Below are 22,460 nucleotides of genomic sequence, written 5' to 3'. Positions count from 1 at the left end.
TTTGGACCGAAGATGAGGAACACAAAGTCATTACTTTGTGAAATATATGGTTATTAAGGCCATGGAAGTGGATGAGGCCGCAGAGTAGGAAAGATTAGGGTGGGCGGAGGTAGTAGAAAGCGAGCCTATAATAAAACTATGCAGAATGCCAACACAAGAAATGGGAAGAGAAAAAGGAGCCTGTAAAGGAGACAGAGAGGGACTAGAAAGAGGACAACCTTGAGAACATGGTATCACAGAAGACAGGGAGGAGAGGATCTCAGGAAAGAGGGAGTGCTCACCTGCATCAAGTGCTGCAGAAAGTGAAGTGAGACCTGCTCTAAATCAATGAATTTAGCAAGAAGGGAATTAGCATTGTCTTGGTCAGAGCTCTTTCAGAAGGACAGTGGAGGTGGCAGCCAGAATAAAGCAAGTTTAGGCCTGCATAGGAGGTAAGTAAAAAGACAGTATTTTCAATAGGTCTGACTGAGGAGAGGAGGAAAGGGGTGGGGGTGGGGGTGATGGCTAGAAGCAGTTGATAGAGGTTTAATTTTGTCTTTGAAAGATAATAAACATTTGAGCATGATTAAATGCTGATGGAAGAAATTACGAGACCAAAGAGGTTGAAGACATAAAGGAGGGGAGTCCCCAAGAAGTTGGGAAAAGATGGAGTCCAGAGACAGATGAAGAGATTCATCTCTGGCATTGTGCTGAACAAGAAAGAATGAAGAATTAATAATGAGATTGTATGAAAGTCTGTAGACGTTGCTGAAAACAGTGCAATGGCTTCATTTTATCTGCAAAGTGGGGGAGAGACTTTTGAAAATAACATAATACCTGAACCATGTGCTTTAGGAACCCAGAAGAGTTGGCCTTTGATGTAGTCCAGTTGAGACTTAGTTGCCTCGGGCATAGCAGGTTACCAAACTGACTGAAGGACCTCACTTACAAGCTTTCCTGCAGATTCTTCACATAATTTAATTAAGGAGCAACAGTTAGTAGTTAATGCCATTGAAACAAAAATTTCTTACATGATCCATCCTTTTTCTTTTTTTTTTTATTTCATCATAATGAAGAGTCCACAAATAAATAGAGAGCACATCCCACATACCTATCATGTACTAGGCACTGCGTATACAGTGATGAGTGAAGTAAGTTTGAAAGGTGCAGTCTGGACTGTAGCACTCCTCCCCCGTTACCGGCTTTTAATGCAAAGCCACACAGAGAAGCCCAGTCGGCACCCTCCAACCACAGTCCTGTGAAATCCCATTTTGCTCCAAGGGGTGGGAAAATTGCCAAGTTACCATATGTACAAATGCTTCTCTGCACTAGGGAGCACTAATAATCTTATAAATTAAATTTGGCATTCGGTAAGTCTTGAATCAGGAACGTTCAATAGCTAGGCAACAGTCTAACCAAGTTGGCAACACTTGTGTATGGTCTTCCCGTACCTGTTGGTAAAATGATAAAAATAAATAGGCAAATAATAAATATAATAATAACTAAGATGTAAAAAGAAATAAATAAGCAATTATAACACAGTCACCCTGTGACTCCACACAGGATTCCCTTTATCCACATACAGAACCCACACAAAGAGAATGAAGAGTTGACTCCATTGTACTTAGACTTGTATATTTGTTTTTTGGTTTTTTTGGTTTTTGGGGTTTTTTTTGTTTTTTTTAGTTTTAGCTTTTAAGATGCCACAAGTATTTCTTTCTTGATGGATTATCCAAAGTTAAAATGAAATTTATTATGTATCTTATACAACTCATACCAAAACATCTATACTTGTTCTAAGATTAAATATAACATGTTGGAACAAAATGCCATGAGTATATGAAAACTGAGAGTTACAAGGGAAGTGGTTTGGCAAACTTAGCGTAGTTACAAGTACTCCTCCAGTTCCCTATCTTCAAGGACCACTTTTTAAAAATGCACAAAAACAAGAAGTTCACAGGATGTCTTTTGTAATAACTGCCATCTCAGAAGTCATCCAGACCTTCTTTTAAAAAATAAATCTACAAACTCCACATGCTATATGAAAGTCTAACTTTTCTCTAGAAGATAGCTAGTATCAACTCCAGTTCAAAATAAAACTTGCAAAAAGCCCTCTATTGCTAGAAACCCATTTGCACATGCCACCAAACTACAGCTTCAGGAGATCAATGGATTGTTCAGTTTCAAAGATTCAAGTGTGAAACATAATTAATCTCACATATATTTTTTAAGTTTTTAAGGAGATCCCTTAAGGTGAAAGACAGAAAGAGATCATAGTGTTTATATACTGTTATTTTACTTAGGTGTATAATCACCTTGAGGGAAATGATCTGCAGGAATATAATGTGTAATAGTTCAATTACAAAAAAAGGAATAAGATCATATATTAATTAAGCAGAGCAGGAAGAGATTAAAAATAAACACATATTTAAAAAATCACAGAAATAATATTTGATTTTACACACTGAAAATTCTAAAAACAAAACTTTGTAACATATAATTATTTTAATTTGAAATTTCAGCAATATAGATTTTACTTCCACTTTTTTTTTTTTTCTTAGTAGACGATAAAAAAGTCACCTTCTCAGATCATACACAGTTTCATGTTAGAAAAGTTGGAGATGGGAAAATATGGTGAATAAATATTTCTGCCCGTGGGATTCTGCTCAAAATGTGTTGAGATGCCATAAGCATCAGTACAGAAGACAAGGACTGATGTCCTCATAGACTCATACCTGCTTCAAAGGCTGAGTTAAAAACATGCTTGTCAATATGAAACATCATACAGCTCCTTATACAGTTTCAGTTTCATCCATATTAAAACCAAAGGAATTTTAAGAAAGGTATTTTCTTATGGAAATGCTCTTAATTAAAAATGAACATTTCGTTTTTTAAGAAATTAAAGTCCTCGAAGAAAACAAGGAATTGGAAAATGCTTTGAAAAATATCCAGCTGCCTAAAGAAGAAATTAAGAAACTTGAAGTGGATGAAATTAGTAAGACCTTTTAAAAATTTCTTATTTACAAATATGAAGCTGAACACTTACTTGCTTTAAAAAATATGTAGGGTAAATATTATAGTCCCAACACTACAATATTAACAGATTTTAATTCAAACAGTCTTACTACTATAATAGAGTTTCATAAAATGTCTTTAATATGTTTGTAAATAGAGTTGATCTTATACTTTTCTATAGCTCCATTTCAACACTGATATTTTTAAAAAGTTTATCTAATTTTAATTTTGCTATGTGTGCTTCTAGATGAGCAAGGAGCCAAGATTTCTAGTAATTTATAAACTTGACTAAAATATGTAATAAAAATCAGTTTAAAGCATATTCTTGACTCTTTACAGTTTACTAGTTATGAACTGATTTTATGTTTTGTTGTAATTAAGGAAAATAAATAATGACATATAGTAGAATAAATGTTTTTCTTTCCTTTTTCCAAGCTTTATGGTACAAGATGATTCTTCCTCCTCAATTTGACAGATCAAAGAAGTATCCCTTGCTAATTCAAGTGTATGTAATATTTTCTTTGGTGTAAAAACTATTTACTGAAAATATGTTAAATTAAATACACATTTATGAGATAGAATGAACCATTCTCCTTGGTAACAGTTCCTATTGATGCTGTTTTTATATATTCCTCAACTAATCAGAGTAAATAAAATATGGCTATTTAAAATAGATTGAGGAAGTTTGGGGATTTTAGATGGACTGGCTTGCATTTGCTGTCTTGAATTTCCTTTGTATGGCAAATTGCCGAATGTGTCAGAATACCTTTGAGATAGAGAAATTGCAGCCAAAAAATATTGTAAATCATCTTAATGTCTTATGTAAGTGAGTTAGAAATGAAATAAGGGAATGGAATACATTTAGTGGAATCACACCCAAAATCAGTGCTGACCTACACACAATTTGCTTAAAACACCATGCATTTTTTTAGTATATCTTATGCCTGCTTTTAGCAAGTGGCAGGTGGCAGAAATGACGAAAAACCCACACATATTCCTTGAAATGCCAACCCTAGATGTATCCGTTTTGGGGAATAGGAGAGGCTGTGTCCCAAAACAACTTCCTTGTAGCAAACCTCTGGGAAAAGCCTGGTCCTCTCTTGATTTTGAGCCAGTTCTAATGCCACTGTTATTGAAATTTTATCATACAAATGTACTGGGAAATACTAAAGGCAATTCTTAGCTACGATGAGAAGTTGAGTTTTACAAAGGAATCCAAGATTCTTTTTTTTTTTCTTCCTTTAGGTATGGTGGTCCCTGTAGTCAGAGCGTAAGGTCTATATTCGCTATTAGTTGGATTTCTTATCTTGCAAGTAAGGAAGGGATAGTCATTGCCTTGGTGGATGGCCGAGGAACAGCTTTCCAAGGGGACAAACTCCTGTATGCAGTGTATCGAAAGCTGGGTGTTTATGAAGTTGAGGACCAGATCACAGCTGTCAGGTGAGCACCTTCTCATTCAAACAGAAATTGGTGTGCAACAAAAGTCATGCAATCACTGTTGGGTTTCTCCCTCTTTGATTATTCAATTCTTTTATCTGTTTTCCTAACTTCCTCTCAAGTTAACATTAATCTTAAAGAGATATTTTTGCCCAATAAGAGGAAAAAATACTGATAGACTAGAGCTAATAAATGTGTAGAAACATGATTTATAGTGATACATGACAAATACTCTGAGTGGTTCAGTCGTTCTGATATCCTTCGTTTATTCACTCGGCTCACAGCTAGCAAAAAAAAAAAAAAAAATTGTGTAACTCTAGAGATGGTCTATCGGAAGCCAAACATCTGAATTTGTTCAAGCATTGTGGATTCTATCTCATACATTTAGAAATGTCTCAAGATTTTCTCAACACTCTACACTTATAGATACTGGGCATTCTTTTGTAATTAAGCTAGCTGTGAAGCTTAGCTGTGTTAGCATGAAAGTGTTTTCTTATTTTCATTTGACAAAAAAAATCATTTTATGTAATACAAATTATACTATGAAAACATTCATGGGGAAGGCAGACCCATAATCTGGGTTCTTCCCACCTACATCCTCAACCATAATTTATGTCTCCATCATCGTTTCTGAAACAAAAAGAATATAGTCATCAAAAATTGTTGTTTATTTGGAAACACTGTGCAGGAGTCATTCAGGATATTTCTCTATAGTTGTTGGGTTTGTGTTATTATGTTGTGAGTATGTGAAGTTAGAGAACAGTTGTTCATAAATGTAAAAGCCAACACAGGCCAGTGGCATCCTTAGTCGTGGATGTATATGAGTACATAGTAGCTTAAGGTCAGACATTGTTTCGCAACAAAGAGCAATTTAGAAAATTCATTAGTACATTCCCCTTATCATCTTACTGTTACTGATAGTTCCTGATTTCAATATAGCACACACAATGAAGATTGTATTTAACAGCAAGGAGGCAGGCCCAGACAACACTTTTCTGTGTTTTTGTCTCTAATCAAAGCAGAAGAGTTTAGACTCACAAGTAATTATTTTTAAAAATAGAAAAGTAATCATAACCCATATGTTTTCAAATTTCCCTTCCATTCTGTGAACAGTAATATACACACACTTCTATAATACAAAATATTCAATTAAAAACGGTCTATTTGAATAAAATCTGACAAACGAATAAGTACATTATTACATAACACTATGCAACCTGTAGGCGTTTTTCACACCCAGTTTCTAGGAAGCTCCATCTCTCTTGCAAATCCAGATTATTAGGCCTGACTGCTATTAACCTATTTAGGATAATCTTCTGCCTGATGGAGAGACATAGAAGAGAGGGCTCAAAGAAAAGTCCACCACGAGAACAGTTTCTCACATAAAGACTGTGGTGTGCCTCGATGGAAATATGAACACCACTGTCAGACCTGATTCTTTGAGGATTTTTTTTTTTTTTGGCACTGCAGGTCACATCTATTTTTATTTAAACCATGCAATAAACACCAAGGATGTGCAACAATGGGACCACATCAAAAGACAGATGTAGATTATACCTCATCTGTAATTCAATTAGATCTTTTCCAAAGCTGGTAGAGCTAAACAGTGGTTGTTTGGGCACTGGTTGAAACACAAACTCAGCAGCAGCAGCAGCTCATCATCCCAATCTATTGATAACAACAAAATGCATCATTATGGTTTTTGTACTTATTTACCACCAGAACTACAGCATTCGTATTTAAGAATACTTCAAGAAACAGAGCAGATAGCTTCTTATCATGTTTCTTGGATGAAATGAAAATTTAAACCTGAATCCCATGTACAGGCCTTAACAAAAATTGTTACTTCTGCTGTTCAATATATAGGGCGTGAAGCCACAAATTGTACCAATTTTCACAATAATATAAATGTCTTTGGCATTTAGAATTGAAGATAGACCAGAGGCAGTTATTGGCTACCTTTACCTTCTCTGAGCCATTTTTAGGATGGAATCTAAAGAAAGTCTTCCTGCTATAGAGCAGGCATATGTTCACTCATTTGCTCAGCCATTCAACAACAGATCAAATATTAATGTATGCCATTGCAATCCACTCTGTATAAAATGGTGCAATTTTTATAATCTCTACTTTCAGTGCACTTACAATCTTTGTAAAACGGATAAACCCCTGGCACTCTGAAGGGACAGCATTGCCATTAGATGGAACTTTAAGTAAAGACCCTAGTGAGCAAGGGGAGGCTGTGTGGCCTGTGCAAAGCATGTACACAACAGTGGAGATGCCAGTTGGGGCTAGTCTGGCTTTGCTGGAAAGCATCATTCTGCAAAAGTGAAAAGGAAGCCTTGGAACCTGATGCTTTGGGAAAACAAAAGCTAAAAAGGATAGATTTATAATGATGATCCTGGGAATAATTCAACCACATGTCTGCCAAGAAGTGGTTTTTAGGAATCAGACACTGAATGTCTGACATGGGAATTGGGATTGTAATCCCTTTATGGTAGCCCTCAAAATTACCTTCCCACAAAAGAATGAAATTTATCCCCTTAAATCTCATATAAAATGCAATCTGGGCAAACCACAAGAGACACTTAAATACAGAGAACAAAGTGAGGGTTGATGAGGGAGGTGGGGGAGAGGGGAAAATGGGTGATGGGCATTGAGGAGGCCACTTGTTGGGGTGAGCACTGGGTGTTGTATGTAAGCAATGAGCCACGGGAATCTCCCCGCAAAAGCCAAGAACACCCTTTACACACTGTATGTTAGCCAATTTGACAATAAATTATATTTAAAAATACAAAATAAATAAAATGCAGTCTGGCTAAATTTTTTACATACCAAAAGAAAATCATGTGTACATATTTGGAAATGACAGTGAATGCTAGGATCAATAAAGAGACTTAAACGAAGAAAAGCAGAGTTAAAAAAAAAAAGAAGAAGAAGAAGCCACACAACCTCACAACTTTGACTACACAAAAGAGAATGCTTCAGAGGAGATGCCTGTGAGGTCAAAGCACACATGAAACTGAGACCTGCTTTCGTCAGGCTTCTCTGCAAATAATATATATGTAGGTCCTATAAAACGTCATTATTTATAGGATCAGTTCTACTAATTTGTGGTATACTGGGCACTTTTGACATTCCCACAATTTAAAATTTTTATATAACTTGAAGGCTACTGGTGAGTAAAATATATCATATTGTTATACCTGGCATAAACAAGAACATTTCCCAAATAGGATAATAATTGATCCCTAGGATTCCAAATTGACCTTTGAAATAGGGCCATTTTTATGAGAGAAAAGTTATAAAGTTCCGTGCAGCCTCTAAAATGCTTTTTCATTTGTTCGTCACATTTTTCTTCATTTAACCACATTATCAACAGCGTTTCTGATAACCCTCCTGGAAGCACTTCAGAATTTGGAGGTAAATTTTATAGAGCCTTGTTGGCCTTAAAGTGCTCAGGTTATCTAGCTAACCTTTAACCTAGTCCTGCCACATTAAGTGTTAATGTTTCATTTCCATGTTAACTATTGCACTATCATTTCCTGTAAATGTCATCCTTTCAGAATAAACCGAGGAAGGGAGCTGTTAAGAATTTCCTGCTCCCATGTATCACCTGCTATTTGCTTTTACCCCAGATGCAAGGCAATATGATTGCTAGCTGCCGGGAGATCGTAAAATCGAAATTGATTTTATGGCTCAGAACCGTCTTCCAGCACTAGTCGCAAGATTTTTTTTAAACAAAAAGTGAACCTTCTCTTCTTTCATTTGGTTTATGATGTTTGTGGAAGAATTGCTGAAATGCCACAGTTTGCTGCACATTTTCTCTGTTTTATCGCGAACAGCATCCACACAGGTAGCAACTTTCCGTTTGCTGCTGCATTTCTTCCTGTAGACTCTTCAGTGTCCCTCAGAATCGGTGTAGGGTAAGCTGTGACTGACGGGGCTTCTTCCCATCTGTCCGTCCCGGGCATTTGCCCAACTCCTCTGTGCATTGGAAAAGTGCATGTTGAATCAGTGCAAGGAGCAAAATGGTTGCTGTGAAATCCCTTTAAGAAACTCCATTATTCACCTAATGAAACCACTACTTACTTCCAGGGAAGAATGAGAAAGGACATTAACATAACTAAAGGGAACGAAAAAACTGGTTTTTTTCTGGCTGCCTGTGCCACTTCCTCCTTCTCCACCCCTTCCCATTGCCCTTGCATCCGGGTCTCTGCAATGGCGTATCCAGTTTGCTTTTTTCTTCCACTGCTCCTGCTTCTCTGAGAGTTGCTTGAGTTCTTATCAAACCATTCCCTAAATAAATCATAATTGCTCTAGAACACCAATCCTCAAGGGGGCATGGGGATAAATTGGCCTAAAACATTCCCATTTTTGTACTGATTTTGCAAAGTTATATTTCTGAAGGCTTCCCATGACTTTTTAAAGGTTATCCTTCAGCATGGTCTCTTGATCCTAAGAAGATATTTATTTTCAAAATAGTTGAACGATGGCTCTTCTGCGATGAAGCTCAAACGAATCATGTCCATGTCCTCAAATATACATATAATTATCCATGTTGGGACAAATCGAGGGTACCTAAGTATGGAATGGGAGGGGGATGGATATTTTTCCAGAATGAAAGCTATCGAAAATGAGATGGTCATTATCATTAACACCTAAGCATTTAAAATTGATAGAATTTGAAGCAGCAATAATGAAAATATTTTTTTTCCAAAATCTGGGGATTTGGAAATTTGGTCTTAGTTATGGTGCTTGTACTTCTTGTGTTTACTGTAAGCCTAGGTCTTGACTTCTCCGTGTCTCAAGTAACGCACTCACATGATTAGGATACCAGACCTTCAGCTCTGAAAGTGCAACTCAATAGATGTACAGTAGAGTCTAAAAGGTCCTTTGTATCCTTGCAAAAAAACATGATCATATTCTTTTAATTATTTGTAAGTGCAGCATTATTACGCATGTGTTTAAACAAAGAAAATGGAACGTTTCTATTAAATCTTTGGATTAAATATGCTTGTGTAATGAAGTAAATGTCATGTGTACACACTTAAAATTCTAAAAATTTGTTTCTTTTACTTTAGAAAATTCATAGAAATGGGTTTCATTGATGAAAAAAGAATAGCCATATGGGGCTGGGTGAGTTGTTTTATATGTTTTATGCCTGTTATTCAGTTCAGCAATCATAATTTTCTAAAGTGTTCGCTTATAAGGTTTCTCATGAAATGTTAATGTTGCAACATAATTTAATCTGTCAATGGAAACAGTCAATTTGGATAATCTAGGCTTCAAAGTGGTGGCTTTAAGTGTTCCTTTTTTCCAATCATTTAATTTCTTTCTCGTATAGCAAATTAACTCATAATTGACACATTTTCACTTAATATTTTGGTATTAGATTGTATTATCCTCAAATGAACTATACTCATCAAAGGTTTCATTTCCTTTGTTCTTTAGAGTTAATAAAGATCTTTTTTAGTTCATCACTTCATTTTTTTATGAAAAGCTAAGCTAACATTTGAAATGATAGAAACTTTTAGAATACAAATTCCCGAGTACCTAGCCTATCCCAGTCATATCGTGGCTGTTTTGATTCTTTTTTCTTTCTTTTTTTTTTTTTGTAATCAAATTATTTTGCCAGACCTAACATTAATTTGCGCTACCTGGAGAGAAGTATAACTTAGTTTCCGAGTTATAGGTCATGGAGATAATTGCCCAAGTTTGAGGAGCTGTGCAGGTTCTCAAAATACACATTAAAAGGAAGAGGCAAAACTTCCCAATCATGGGCAATGAAGTCACTGGAAAGTTTAGAGAAATATTGGAAAGAGTTTAGATTTGCCCATTATAAATTATGATAATTACCCTTCAAAGAAGATTTCCTGTTTCACTTTTTGGTCTGAATTTGTACATTTGCAAGTCAATTTGCAGCCGTTTGTGCTTGGGTTGTTTTTCTTGGCTGTTTTCTCTGAGAGCGGCCTGCACAAGATGGAGGGAATGAAACCCAATATTGAAGGGAATCTGCAGGCTCCGACTCAGCTCTCAGCTCAGTGACCAGATGAAGAGCTGTTATGAATTTGTGGAAAGTTGTTACTTCAAGCCATTTGGTCCTTCTTAAAACTATCAAATGTTAAATATCTAAACAGAATGGAATTCAAATGGGTGGAAATAAATGAAATATTTTTATAGTGAAATATTTCAGATAAGATCCCTCCATCCATTTTTATGAAATTTCCTGAAGTAAATTTTCAAAAGATTCAGATTTCACGCTGAACACTTACATATAATCATTACCATTTCTCTTACAGTTTGACTTTGCTTTTTACTGCAAGCTCTGAAATAATCATAAAGTGAAATTTTTCATTTCATTTCTACAACATCCTGGTATTAGTTTGGTAGAGAACCGTCTATGTGGGATGATTTAAAGAACCCACTCATCACCTCAAAATATATCCATATCAGTCTGAAATTCTTCAATAAGAGATTCTCACCATGTCTGTGCAAATGCTCCTAGAAGCAGCAGTATATTAGGTCCCCTTTATTGCTTACTTTCCAACATGGCAGTGATTCTGAGGTAAACCCTGAGAGTGTGCACAGAAGAGGGAAATAAGTGAACTGCCACTGGAGAAATAAGTGAACTGCCACTGGAGACAACATGTGAGCAGCCCCTTAATCAGCAGGACCCAGAAGATTCTGAAGGAAAAAGTCCTTAATACCATACTGTTTATTATCAATTATTTAAGAGTTATTTAATCCATCCATCTGATCACTGATTCATGCATTCTTTCATGCATGTAGTACATTTTTACTGGATCTCAACTAGGCCTTATATTAGGTTCTTTAGAAGATGAAAAGATGAATAAGTTATAACCCTGGGCCTCTGTTAGATAAAACAAAGAGCAAAAAAGTAATTGCTCAGCGACATTCCAAGTGTTAAGACAGACACAATTTGCCGCGAAGAATACCAGGGAGAAGAGTGGTTAATTCTAGCTATGAGAGCTAAAGGGAGATTCAGAAATGAGGTAGTGAAGAAAGGTTAGTAATGGGGCATGCCAGAAAATGAAGACAACATTGCCAGGGTCTGAAGGTAAGAACGAGTAGGGGATGGGTGGTCTGGATGCCTGAAACTTCAGAAGTGGAACGTAGTTAAGAAGCACAACGTAGTACAGTAAAGAAAGTACAGGAAATGAATTTGGGTAGATAAGTAGCCAGATAATAGGAAGACTTTTAGACTGCATAAAGAAGAATGGGGTCTATCCATGGCTTTGCACACATTTCTCTTATTTTTCTATGTCTCCATGATCATTACACTCCATTTCTTCAAATGCTGGTGTTTTTCAGGATATGGCCTTGGCTCTCATTGTTTTTCACTTCCTTGGGGAAACCATGTAATTTCAAAGATGGTGATGATGGTCAGATCCCTGCCACTAGCCCCCACCTCTCTTCTCAGCTCCACATTTCAAATGCTCACTGGTCATCTATCCCAGTGAGTATCTTACATCTATCTATATATCAGTATCTTACAGGAGGCTCAGGCTTAACTCACACAAACTCAACTTGTTATAATCTACTTAAAACAAGTCCTCATCTTTATTAAAGGACTTCGCCACACATCTAGTCACCCAAATTACTAAATTCAGAGCTATTCTCAACCTCTCCTGCTCCCTAGCTCCAACGCTCCAGTGGTTAGTAAGATCTGTCAATTCTACCTTCAAACGTCTAAATCTGTTCTCGTCATCTCTACAGCTAGTGCTTTAGTTCAGCTTTCTTTATATGCAATTTAGATCAGACCTTCTCAAACTTTAGCTTACATAAGCATCACCTGAAGAACTTACTGAAACAGGTTCTAGGGCCCTACTACCAGAGATTCTGGTACAGTATTCTAGGGTGAGGCCCTGGCATTTCCATGTCTAGCAGGATTCACAGGTGATGCTAATTCCTTTGGTCCATGGACCCTAGGTTGGGTGGTACGGGTTTCACCATTCCAGTTGCCTGTGAACTAGCCTTCCTGCTTTGACTTCACAAGCTGCAGTGTTGCTAGTGAAGTTATTGTTCCAAAACAATAACTTACCATGTTGCTTTTCTGCTTATATGCTTGTACATTTTCTAAAGCCCGCACATAGACCTCGACCTGGTGCTGAAATATATTTCCTTGCATGCAAAGCTCATAACAATCTGGCTATAACCTGCTTTTACAGCCTCATCTCTTTCCACTTTTCCCCATGCCTTATGAATAATTTGACTTATGTCTTTGCTTCCTCCCTCCCAGGTTTCTGTGAATCCCGCTTCTTACACCTGTAATGTGTTCATCTTCTTCCATCCTCCTCCTCTTGCTCTGAAATGGAAAACTCCTACTTATTCTTTAAAGCTCAACTCAGACATGACTTTCTTGGTGCTCCAGTAGTTCTTTTTACTACTCTTCTGGGAATTACCATGTTTTATCTTGTCTGTCTATTGGTTTCTCCCATGAAAATGTAAGCTCATCAAGGGAATGGAGTTCGTCTGTTTTTAGATTTGTTTCTCAAATGTGTAGCATAATACCTGGCCATCTCACACATCAACGATGTTGTTTAAACTAAATTTAATCCTATAAGTCAGTGTTTTCCCAAATATATCTTACTAGTACCAAGAGATTTTTCAGGAAACTTTTATCTGGTCTAAGAATTTGGTAAATCATGAAGTCTACATAATAGCATGTATTGGCTCTGTGAAGGAATAGTAAAAAATTCTGTTAGATTTCGATTAATACAGTATTAACAAAAAGTATTTGATCCCATGGATACTTTTTTGGGATGTGCTCTTGAAGTCAGTAGGGAATAGAATTGGTGTCTTGGGAAGATCCCCTTGGCTGCAGAATGAAGGAAGATATGAGGTAGGGGAGGGAGGGAGCCAAGGAGTTAGGTGAAGCAGTAGTATGGGCAACAAATACCCAGGGCTTGAATTTAAGCAGTGAAGTATAAAGTGGGAAGAGGTTCAAGTGATCTTGTCTAGTATAATAAGCAGGGACCTGTGAGAAACTGAAGATGGCAAAGGGGAAGATATTGAGAATGACTATGAGCATTACTTAGCTATTATTGTGTTTCATATCAAGGAAGGATATATCTGTTTACATGAAATGTTAAGCACCATAGTGGTCTGAGAAATATACTGTAGCTAACCACATAAATTTTTGGTAGTCAGTTGGTGAATAAGCTGTAAATCCTGCCTTTCCCTCCATTACCCTGATTAAGAAGGGGAGAGGAGGCACTTTCATCTTACCCTTTTGTTTTTCTGGCTCATACAAACCAAAGTCCAGGAGCTGTGTTTTTTGCTTTTATTAGATATCCACTGTGCACCCAGCACTATGCCTAGGAAGTGTCTGTTAGAACCGGTTCTTAAGTAGGCAATTTTGTCCCTCAGGGGACATTTGGCAATGTCTGGAGTCATTTTTCGTTGTCACAACTGGGAGAGTGCTACTGGCATCTAGTGAGTAGGGGCCAGAGATGCTGTTAAATATCTCACAATGCACAGGACAGCTCCCCCCCAAAAAAAAAAAAAATTATCCAGCCCAAAATGTCAGCAGTGCTGAGGTTGTAAAACACTGGTTTATTTGAAGAAAAATCGAAGTAATTATTCTGACAATTGAGAGCAGCAGGGGTTTTGCCTAAATTATTAGAATAACAACCTCATTTATGGGCCTTGCTTTGTTAATATAGGCCTAGCCAGGTGGTGTTGAATAAGCATTAGTTCATGATTTAATCTTAGTTCTTTTCTCTTCCAGTGACTAATTATAAGCAATTTGAATTGCTATGTGCGATCAACGATGTAAAAGTAGGACAAATGCACCTCTAATGAGACTACATTAGACTCCAAACCAACAAACTCCAAACTCCCCAAAGAGGTTTGCCCTAGTGCAAGGACGGAGAGGAAAGTCATGGGGTGTAGAGGAAGGTGTCTTTGCTTTGAGTCCTGGTTCTGCTGCTTCATGACTCAGTCCTCAGTGTTTACTCCGAACCCCAGTTTCCTCATCATGAAATGCAGCAGTGATTTCCTCACCAAGTCACTGTGAGGATTAGCTGAGCTAATAGGAAAGTCATATATTCGACACATATTTATTCTATTCCCTTCTGTGTTCCAGGCCATGTTCTCAGGGCCGGAGATACCTTCAGTAACGAGACAGATGAAAATGTCCACCTTTATGGAGTTGGGAATGGTTAGGAAGAAAGACAGTAAGCCAGATAAATAAATAAAATGAATAGGATGTTAAATGATAGGTTGCTCTGGTGAAAACCAAGCCAAAACAAGAAAGGAGCATGAAGCAGGGTTGGTGCAATTATAGATGGGAAGGATGGGTGAGACACCTTTTGAGTTAAGACTTGAAGTGGGGAGGAAGTGAGCCCTGCCCATATCCTGGGAAAGCGTGTTCTAGGCAGGGGTCAGCAGCTTTTGTGGAAGTCCTGGGACTAGATCATGCTTGGAGACTTCAGAGAACATTAGGAGAGCCAGCAAGCAGAAGGACACCTGAGGTGAGAGAAGGCAAGCAAAGTATGTGGGTCCTCAAAGAAGGTTGCAAGAGCCTTAGCCACACAAACGTTAACTATTATTATCGCCTGTAGGTAAAATGTTCCAATGTGCATTATGGCTCACATAAGAGCATTCTATAAACCCCTCAAAATTCTGTGCCCTTCTAAGAATGTTTTTAAAGATATCCTTCATTTAAACAAAATGGCAAGGCATCTAAGTGCAAAGGACAAAATTCTAGAATTCTCATGGCCAATCTGCTCCGTGGGTTCCTTTCTTGCGACAGCCACCCACTCTGCCTTGGAGCCCCACCCATGGGAGAGCAGAAAAAAGTCAACTCGGGTTTATTTTATTTCCTCTTCATTTCTACAATAGGAATAGCTTTTCTAAGCTGCCTGAGAATTTAAAGAACACCTACTTTTGTTGTGCTGCTGCTACACTAGTTTTGCTCTTACAAATTCCTAGAGACAATTTGTATTCATCCAGCAAACAAGGAAATTTTATAGAGATACAGCACTATTATCTAATCACTGAGTAGATACAGATTCATAATTTGTAAGATTTCAAATAGAAACGTTCAAAACCCTTTTCATTATATAAAGTGCTTTTGATTTCAAATCTTACTTCATGCTATTTCAGCGGGACCCACTGTTATTACTTGTAGTGAACACAGTTTTCCAATAAAACCACAAATGATAATATTTCTAACTCAGGCTTACTTTACTCTCATTTGAACCTAAAATGAAGAAAGAAGGAGAGAACTCCCATTTCAGTAATAGTCATTGCTAACCTACTAATTAAAACCAATCATTTTTATAAGTGAAAATTTTCACTTACCCAAAAGATTTTTAAACCCAATGTTCCTTCCATTTTTAAAATACAGTTCCTCTATTAAAACATGGTTTAGTTCTCCTCTAAGGAGGCCATGGTATCATTGGAGATGCTTCTTCTATTCTGTGTTTTGTAGCCAAGGGTCCTCAATAAAACTCCCAGAACTGGAAACTGACAACTGTAAACTAGTTAAAGAATTCCTCCTTTAACTCCTGAATTCAGCAAGATTGTTTTGCTTGCTCCCCCACCCCCATACCATGTATTTCATGGGTTAAAAATAAACCCTTGCTGGGGCACCTGCCTCGTGGCTCGGTCAGGTTAAGCATCTGACTATTGATTTTGGCTCAGGTCATGATCTCACAGTTTGTGAGTTCGAGCCTCATATCGGGCTCTGGGCTGAGAGCATGGAACCTGCTTGGGATTCTCTCTCTCCTTCTCTCTCTGCACCACCCCCCTCAAAATAAATAACTAAGCTTAAAAAAGAGAGAGAATAGACCCTTGCTAGTGACCTGTCTGTCTGTCTGCCTGTTGTCTCTCACTCTATAAAGCTCTCCCTCTCACTCTTTCATTCTCTTTCTAAAGATTGACTTTTCTGTGGCAAAGGGTGATAAGATCTCTGCTGATCGAAGGGAATAGCTCCCAGAGGTTTGTGGTAATAAGGTCCTAAATACAAGACACATTCCTAGTTGGAAAGCCCCACTGTTCTCTTGTGACTTGTGGGAAGCTTCCTGTGTTGGAGCAAGAATATGCACTGAGAATCACTTCGTAATCTAGCACACACATTTTGGGAGTTCAGGACCCAGGGCACTGTTTAGTCTACATTCCCAGAAGAAGCATCTCTCTCAAGCATGTTTCTACAGCCCAAATTTGACTTCCAGGGAGAAATTCCACCTTATTCTGTTCTTTTCTTCAGTTTTAGGTAAAGGTTCAAATTTCCAAGTGACATAGGCAGACATCTTCTATTATCAGGGTCACATTTCTGAACCATCTCTCTGATTCCTTGGGGAAGAAACTTGTTGAGAGCCAATCCTACTCCTGACTCTGCAATTTGTATCTCCTTTTGCATTTCTTTGTTCTTCGATTAATGTTGGGGGGCTATGTAAGACTCTACAGACACCAATGGCTTTTCCTCCTTTGAGCTGCTACCCCAGAAATCTTCAGAGCAGAATATATAACACTACATCATACACAAATTCTGGCCACGTCTTCAATATCCCGAAGGTTCTTATGTCCTTCCCTTATTGTCCTATTATGACAACAAATAAGTTAATACACAGATGTGAGTTCTGCCTTCTGGGACTTTTGCAAGCTGTGGGAAGTATCTTGCTTTTACATTTGGGGAATAATCTCCTTTCCTTGTGCATTTCTTTCAAGTAAAATCCTGGTTTTGCTCTGGCAAGGTCCTCATTGGAAAAAATATAGAGGAAAAAATTTTGGCAGAAGAGTTACAATTATAAATATCTCTTAAACTGCCCCTGCCCTGCTCTGATTAGCACACCAAGTATTTTTAGTTTACTAGGGGTGAAATTATGCTGCGTCAGGTGGAGCTCGCTGCCAAGAGTGCAAGATAGACATTTAATCTCCCCCATGCGTATCCCCGGCGCCCATCAGTACTTCTTGTGAGAGGAGTTGCTGTAAAACCATGTCGAAGAGTTTCTGGAAGCAAATCTGGGACTGACTTGCAATGGTGTCTCCACAGTCCTACGGAGGCTATGTTTCGTCACTGGCCCTTGCTTCAGGGACCGGTCTTTTCAAATGCGGGATAGCAGTGGCTCCTGTCTCCAGCTGGGAATATTACGGTATGGAAACATTTCATAAATGTTGCTGCGAAAACATTTAACACATAATTACTCTATATTTGAGGTTGCTAGGAAAACAAATTATGCAGTAAAATTCACCCCAGCTTCACTGGGGAAAATATAATCTATAAATGAGATTGTTTATACGTTTCATTATAATCATGTTGTAGCGATCAAAGAAATCTTAAGAATGAGGAAGGACTCTTCTAAAACCCAATATATGTCAGTCTCTCCCCAAAGCCTTGTACCTCCTTCTAAACCAAACCTTTAGAACCAGAGCCAGCTCTGTGTCTGCACAGGCACACAGGTGCAGCATGCCTGGCTTTTAAGCACATTGTATGCAAAGTTAGGCAGAGCCAAGCTCTTCACATCCACACCAGTCTGCAGCTGCCAGCTCCATTGCTCCAGAAATCGAAACAGCAACAAAAAATTTGTTAAGAAGTATACCTCCGGGTGTGCCTATTTTTATGATTTATGCAGGACGATTATTTGGAATTAATTCTAATAATTGTACAAAACTTAGTTTTTATCAGATCCTCGTCCCTGTGTTGGGGGAGAAATGATATAACTGTAACTTGTAGGGAATCTTTATTCAGGAAAAAAAAAGTGTGTGTGTGTGTGTGTGTGTGTTGGGAGAGGATTTGGGGGACATAGTTCCATCCGAGATTAAGACACCAATAAAAGTACTAGAGGTGGCTGCATTTGTAATTTCTTTTAAAATATAATGAGGTTATCCCATAAGGTCCTCCCTTGTTCATCATACCCCGCCCCCCCCCCCCCGACTCCCACTGAAGGGCTCTGGGTAGAATAGAAAAAGCTTAAGAGTGTCCTTTCTAATGTTAGCTGTTCCTGTTTCCTCCTTTGCGTCTCCAGCCCTCTTGAGGCACATTGCAGAGCAAATGACTCGGGTGGAGCACTACGGTAAAGGAAGGCAAGAACCTTCTGCAGCAGCTCCACAGGGGAAAGTGACAAGCAGTTCTCAAAACCTAGGGGTCTTGTTGGTTAATGAAAGGGCCCATTTCACATGCAAACAACATATTCTTATCTATTTTATAGCATCTATCTACACGGAGCGATTCATGGGCCTCCCGACAAAGGACGATAATCTCGAGCACTATAAAGTAAGCATGTTCTGTTTAATTTAGGCCATTAGTTTATTTCCAATGTGCTACATAATTTTGAAGCAGTCATTCAGAGTTTACACTTCTGCTGGGGCCCCAAGCAAATGTGATGATCTTTTGTTAGCTGCAAAACACCTCCCTAGAAAGAAATGTACTCTCTTTGGATTCTCTTCTTTCTTTCCGCATCCTCCCTTCCCTCACCTCCCTTTTCCCCACCCTGCTGCCCTCCCCCAACCCCCACACAGCTTGAGCGGGCATCATCTATGCCTAAGGTCTCACTCATATGTAACATATGACACATAAACTTTCCGTTTTTCAAACTAGGAATCAGATGGAAGTAATGCAAATGATGATGAAAATGTGTTGCTCTGACTCTTAAATATTTATCAACCAAAGCAATACATAATTTCAGTATTGGTGCTAAGTCCATCGCACAATGATTTAGCTAGTTTTCTATTAGAACTTGCAGCAACTAAAATGTTAATTTTTCCTCTTTTCCAGAATTCAACTGTGATGGCAAGAGCAGAATATTTCAGAAATGTAGACTATCTTCTCATCCACGGAACAGCAGATGGTGAGGTTTAAGCAAGACTCTTACACATAAAAATACTGAGCCAACATCACTTTGTTTAAGAAACATTAAGCATCCTCCTATGCCTATGCTCAGGGTCAGTACCTAAGAGTCAGGGACATTTCCATAAATGAGTGTGATTACTCACTGCTGACAATGTCAACGGCATGACTAGATAATTGTCGGTGTTCATTTCCAGGCGGTACATTGTCACTCTGTGCTTTCTGGTATTTAGCAGCACTTTAACTCTCTCTCTTTGTTGCAGATAATGTGCACTTTCAAAACTCAGCACAGATTGCTAAAGCTCTGGTTAATGCACAAGTGGATTTCCAGGCAATGGTACATAATTTCGTTTTACTCATGTTCACGGCCTTAGACCCGTAAGCTAAAAGGAGGAATCTGATTTAATTATTATTACTTTTCGCTAAAACCTGGCAAACAGGCTGTAGGGTAGAGTGGGCAGAACATTAGCAGATGATTCTCGGATCTTTCATGAACTCCCTGAAGGACACTAAGCAAGCCATGTCGCCTCCGGGAATCCCAGTTGAGCCATATATGAGATAAAGGTATCCGAGAGATTAGCTGATCTTCTAGCTCGAACATCCAATAGTTGTGCGATCCTGCTTGCATAAGTGTAGCTGCATTCTTAGAGTCTCCACAGAGGCCGGGAGCTCCAAAGCAGCTAAAAGTCTCTGTTTGCCCAGTAAGAAGCAATCATGGAATGTTACCAGAGGCCTGTGAGGCTCCCAGAAGTCGGGCCGCTCCACTGAGTTAGAGAACCCTTTCATCTGTGTGTTCTCAGAGCCTGACACATGCCTGGCCCCACACAGGAGCTCATGTTTTCACCGAGCTAGGGAATGAATGAGCTGGCTGTAAAATCCGGGTTGCGTGAGGAATAGGAAAGGACAACAGAGAGAAAAGTAAGGTGAAAGCCACAGCAAGGGAGTCAACCCCTGACAGCTGCTTCGCCACCTTCGGTGAGCATCAGTTCCCCCCTCACTTGCTTCTCCTGAGCAAGAACCTAGAAAAGGAAATCCTCAGTTTTGGAAATTTGGTTTTTAAAAATAATTTACGAAAGCGACATGAGATTTTTCTGGCCTTTTTTATTGTGACCCCCCTCTCCCCAGTGTAAATTCACCTGATAAGTAAATATAGCATTCCATCACGACCACTATCCACTTTCTTCAGTAAAAACAATCATCTTACCAGCGTCTCCCCAACAATGAAGTTTAAATTTGTAATGCCGTCTTCCTGAGTGTTTTTAATGATACTATGTTTAACTCCTCTAAAAGGTGTTTACAGTTATATGTGTTGTGGATTTCCTGCAGCAGAACAGGAATTGGATTCAGAGGCTAAAAGCCTCGTGGAATTTTTGAGCTAGAAGGAGCCTTAGAGGAAATCAAATCCAACCTCCTCATTTTTCAAACGAGGAAACCAAGCTCCAGAGAAGCAAAGTAATAGACCCAACATACCAGCTCTGGAGCCCATGCCTGCCTCCGGGTCCCCCCAGGATGCTGGCCACCCTTAAAGCTCAGCCACCAAGATCTAAAATTTCAGCTTAAGGAATGTGAAAGAATAGTGAGGGCTAGTAGAAGGCTTTCATACCTTCCTGTTCTAAATGTTTACGTGTAAGCTAGTTTAGTTATTTAAGTGTTCTTAAGCAGAATTTCAACCACAATATTAGAAAACTTACCAGGACCTGAGAGCACGAGAAAGTCAAAGCTAGATGCATTGTGTGCCTGTAGTGGTAACATAAGCCTCTGCCTTTTGTGTTTTAGTGGTACTCTGACCAGAACCATGGCATATCCGGCCTGTCCACGAAGCACTTATATACCCACATGACCCACTTCCTAAAGCAGTGTTTTTCTTTGTCCGACTAAAAGTGATGCAGACGCAAGCCTGTATCACAGTCTGAACAGTTCATATAAATGCCTCCGACCATTTGCTTGTTTTACTCTTTCTGCTATTAAGTCTCGGTACAGACAAACGAATGATGTTCTAAAGGCTGGCAGAAAATTAAAACTCAGAAGTTCAACCTCCTAAACTTTGTTTACATTTTCTGGCACTCTGTGAAAGAAGAGGAAAAGGAGCCATGCTTTTTGCTTTGGACACAGACAATGTTTCATCACCTGTTTATTTGTGGAAAATAATAAAGTCAGAAGTTAAAGTGCTACCTTTTTGTCTGTGTGAATTAATTTCAGACTCTGGTTTTATTACAGAAAAAAAAATGTTTATACTAAGCAGACACATGAATAATATCAGGTGGTTATGCAGGAGAAGAATCCAGAAAGGTTTGGAATTTTTGTAATCAGAATTCCAGATGCTGGAATGAGTAGCTCAGGGTATAAGCATTGTTTGGAAACCACGTTTGAGATGCAGGGGCGTCCCGATGTTTGCACTCCATGCTGTCCCTCCAAGAAATGTTTCTTAAATTTCTCCCAGATTTCTTCAGCATGGCCAAAAGCATTTGATAAGGATAAAGTCAGAAATTTGAATTCAGTCTCCTTTTAAAAAATGCTTCAAATTCGGAATCATTTCTATTTTGTATTCCTATTAAGCATTAGTAATGGTAACTGCTTTCAGATTGCTAAGGCACACAAAACTAAAAAAGCAAACAACTTAAGTGAAATGAAATAGCCACAGCAAGGAAAAATGTTGTATCTATGAGGTTTTTCTAAGGTTCAAGTTCTACATTATTGAGCTCATTTTGAATAAAGAAAAAAAAAGCCATGATGCTTGCAGTCCCAAAGGTGATGCTCCCCAGTAATGATGCTCATCACTTAGAAACTTATGGGCAGTGTCTTATCGCTGTGATTGCCAGAGTTAAAAAGATCCAGGTCACCAGAAGATATAACTTAAATGAATGTTGGAACTGGCCATGCAGCCACTCCCTAGGGGACTTTCATTGGTGTGTTCCCTGGCACTAGATTCCTCTAGATGATATCTCCCTAGCCCTAGCTTGATTCTTCCTCCTTACAGGTGGAAGAAGACCCTTGCCCCTTCTCTCATGTTCTGTAGCCAGAAGAACCAATCCAAGTATGGAGCACTGCAGCAGGAAGGGACCTCAAAAACCAAACACCACAGACCCTTCTAGAATTGTCAGACATTTCTTTGTCCAGCTCTCTTTCCACTACTGCTTGCTGAAACCATACTTCCCATGAAGGCTACATAGTGCCACCTCACCTGTCAGGAAGGAGTGCTTTGTCATGGAGCTTG

At 38.6% G+C, this 22,460-nt stretch overlaps 1 protein-coding gene across 1 annotated transcript in view; it reads left to right on the top strand.

Moving 5' to 3' along the window:
• The window catches only part of LOC120246106 (fibroblast activation protein alpha), a 73,365-nt gene extending 51,955 nt beyond the window's left edge, over window positions 1-21,410 (top strand). Inside the window, exons 18-26 of the mRNA XM_039253433.1 lie at window positions 2,876-2,974; window positions 3,430-3,499; window positions 4,240-4,434; window positions 9,513-9,567; window positions 17,453-17,552; window positions 18,609-18,673; window positions 19,175-19,247; window positions 19,510-19,583; window positions 21,023-21,410. Of these exons, the coding sequence (XP_039109364.1) occupies window positions 2,876-2,974; window positions 3,430-3,499; window positions 4,240-4,434; window positions 9,513-9,567; window positions 17,453-17,552; window positions 18,609-18,673; window positions 19,175-19,247; window positions 19,510-19,583; window positions 21,023-21,124 (833 nt within the window). The 3' untranslated portion in view covers window positions 21,125-21,410. The remainder of the gene's footprint in view (window positions 1-2,875; window positions 2,975-3,429; window positions 3,500-4,239; window positions 4,435-9,512; window positions 9,568-17,452; window positions 17,553-18,608; window positions 18,674-19,174; window positions 19,248-19,509; window positions 19,584-21,022) is intronic.
• Window positions 21,411-22,460: the final 1,050 nt, after the last annotated feature.

This window comes from Hyaena hyaena, unplaced genomic scaffold (genome assembly GCF_003009895.1).
Source record: "Hyaena hyaena isolate Hyena2069 unplaced genomic scaffold, ASM300989v1 scaffold_450, whole genome shotgun sequence".
NCBI classification, from domain to species: Eukaryota; Metazoa; Chordata; class Mammalia; order Carnivora; family Hyaenidae; genus Hyaena; species Hyaena hyaena.
Note: the sequence above shows the minus strand (reverse complement) of the source record. Positions and strands in the feature narration are given on the sequence as shown.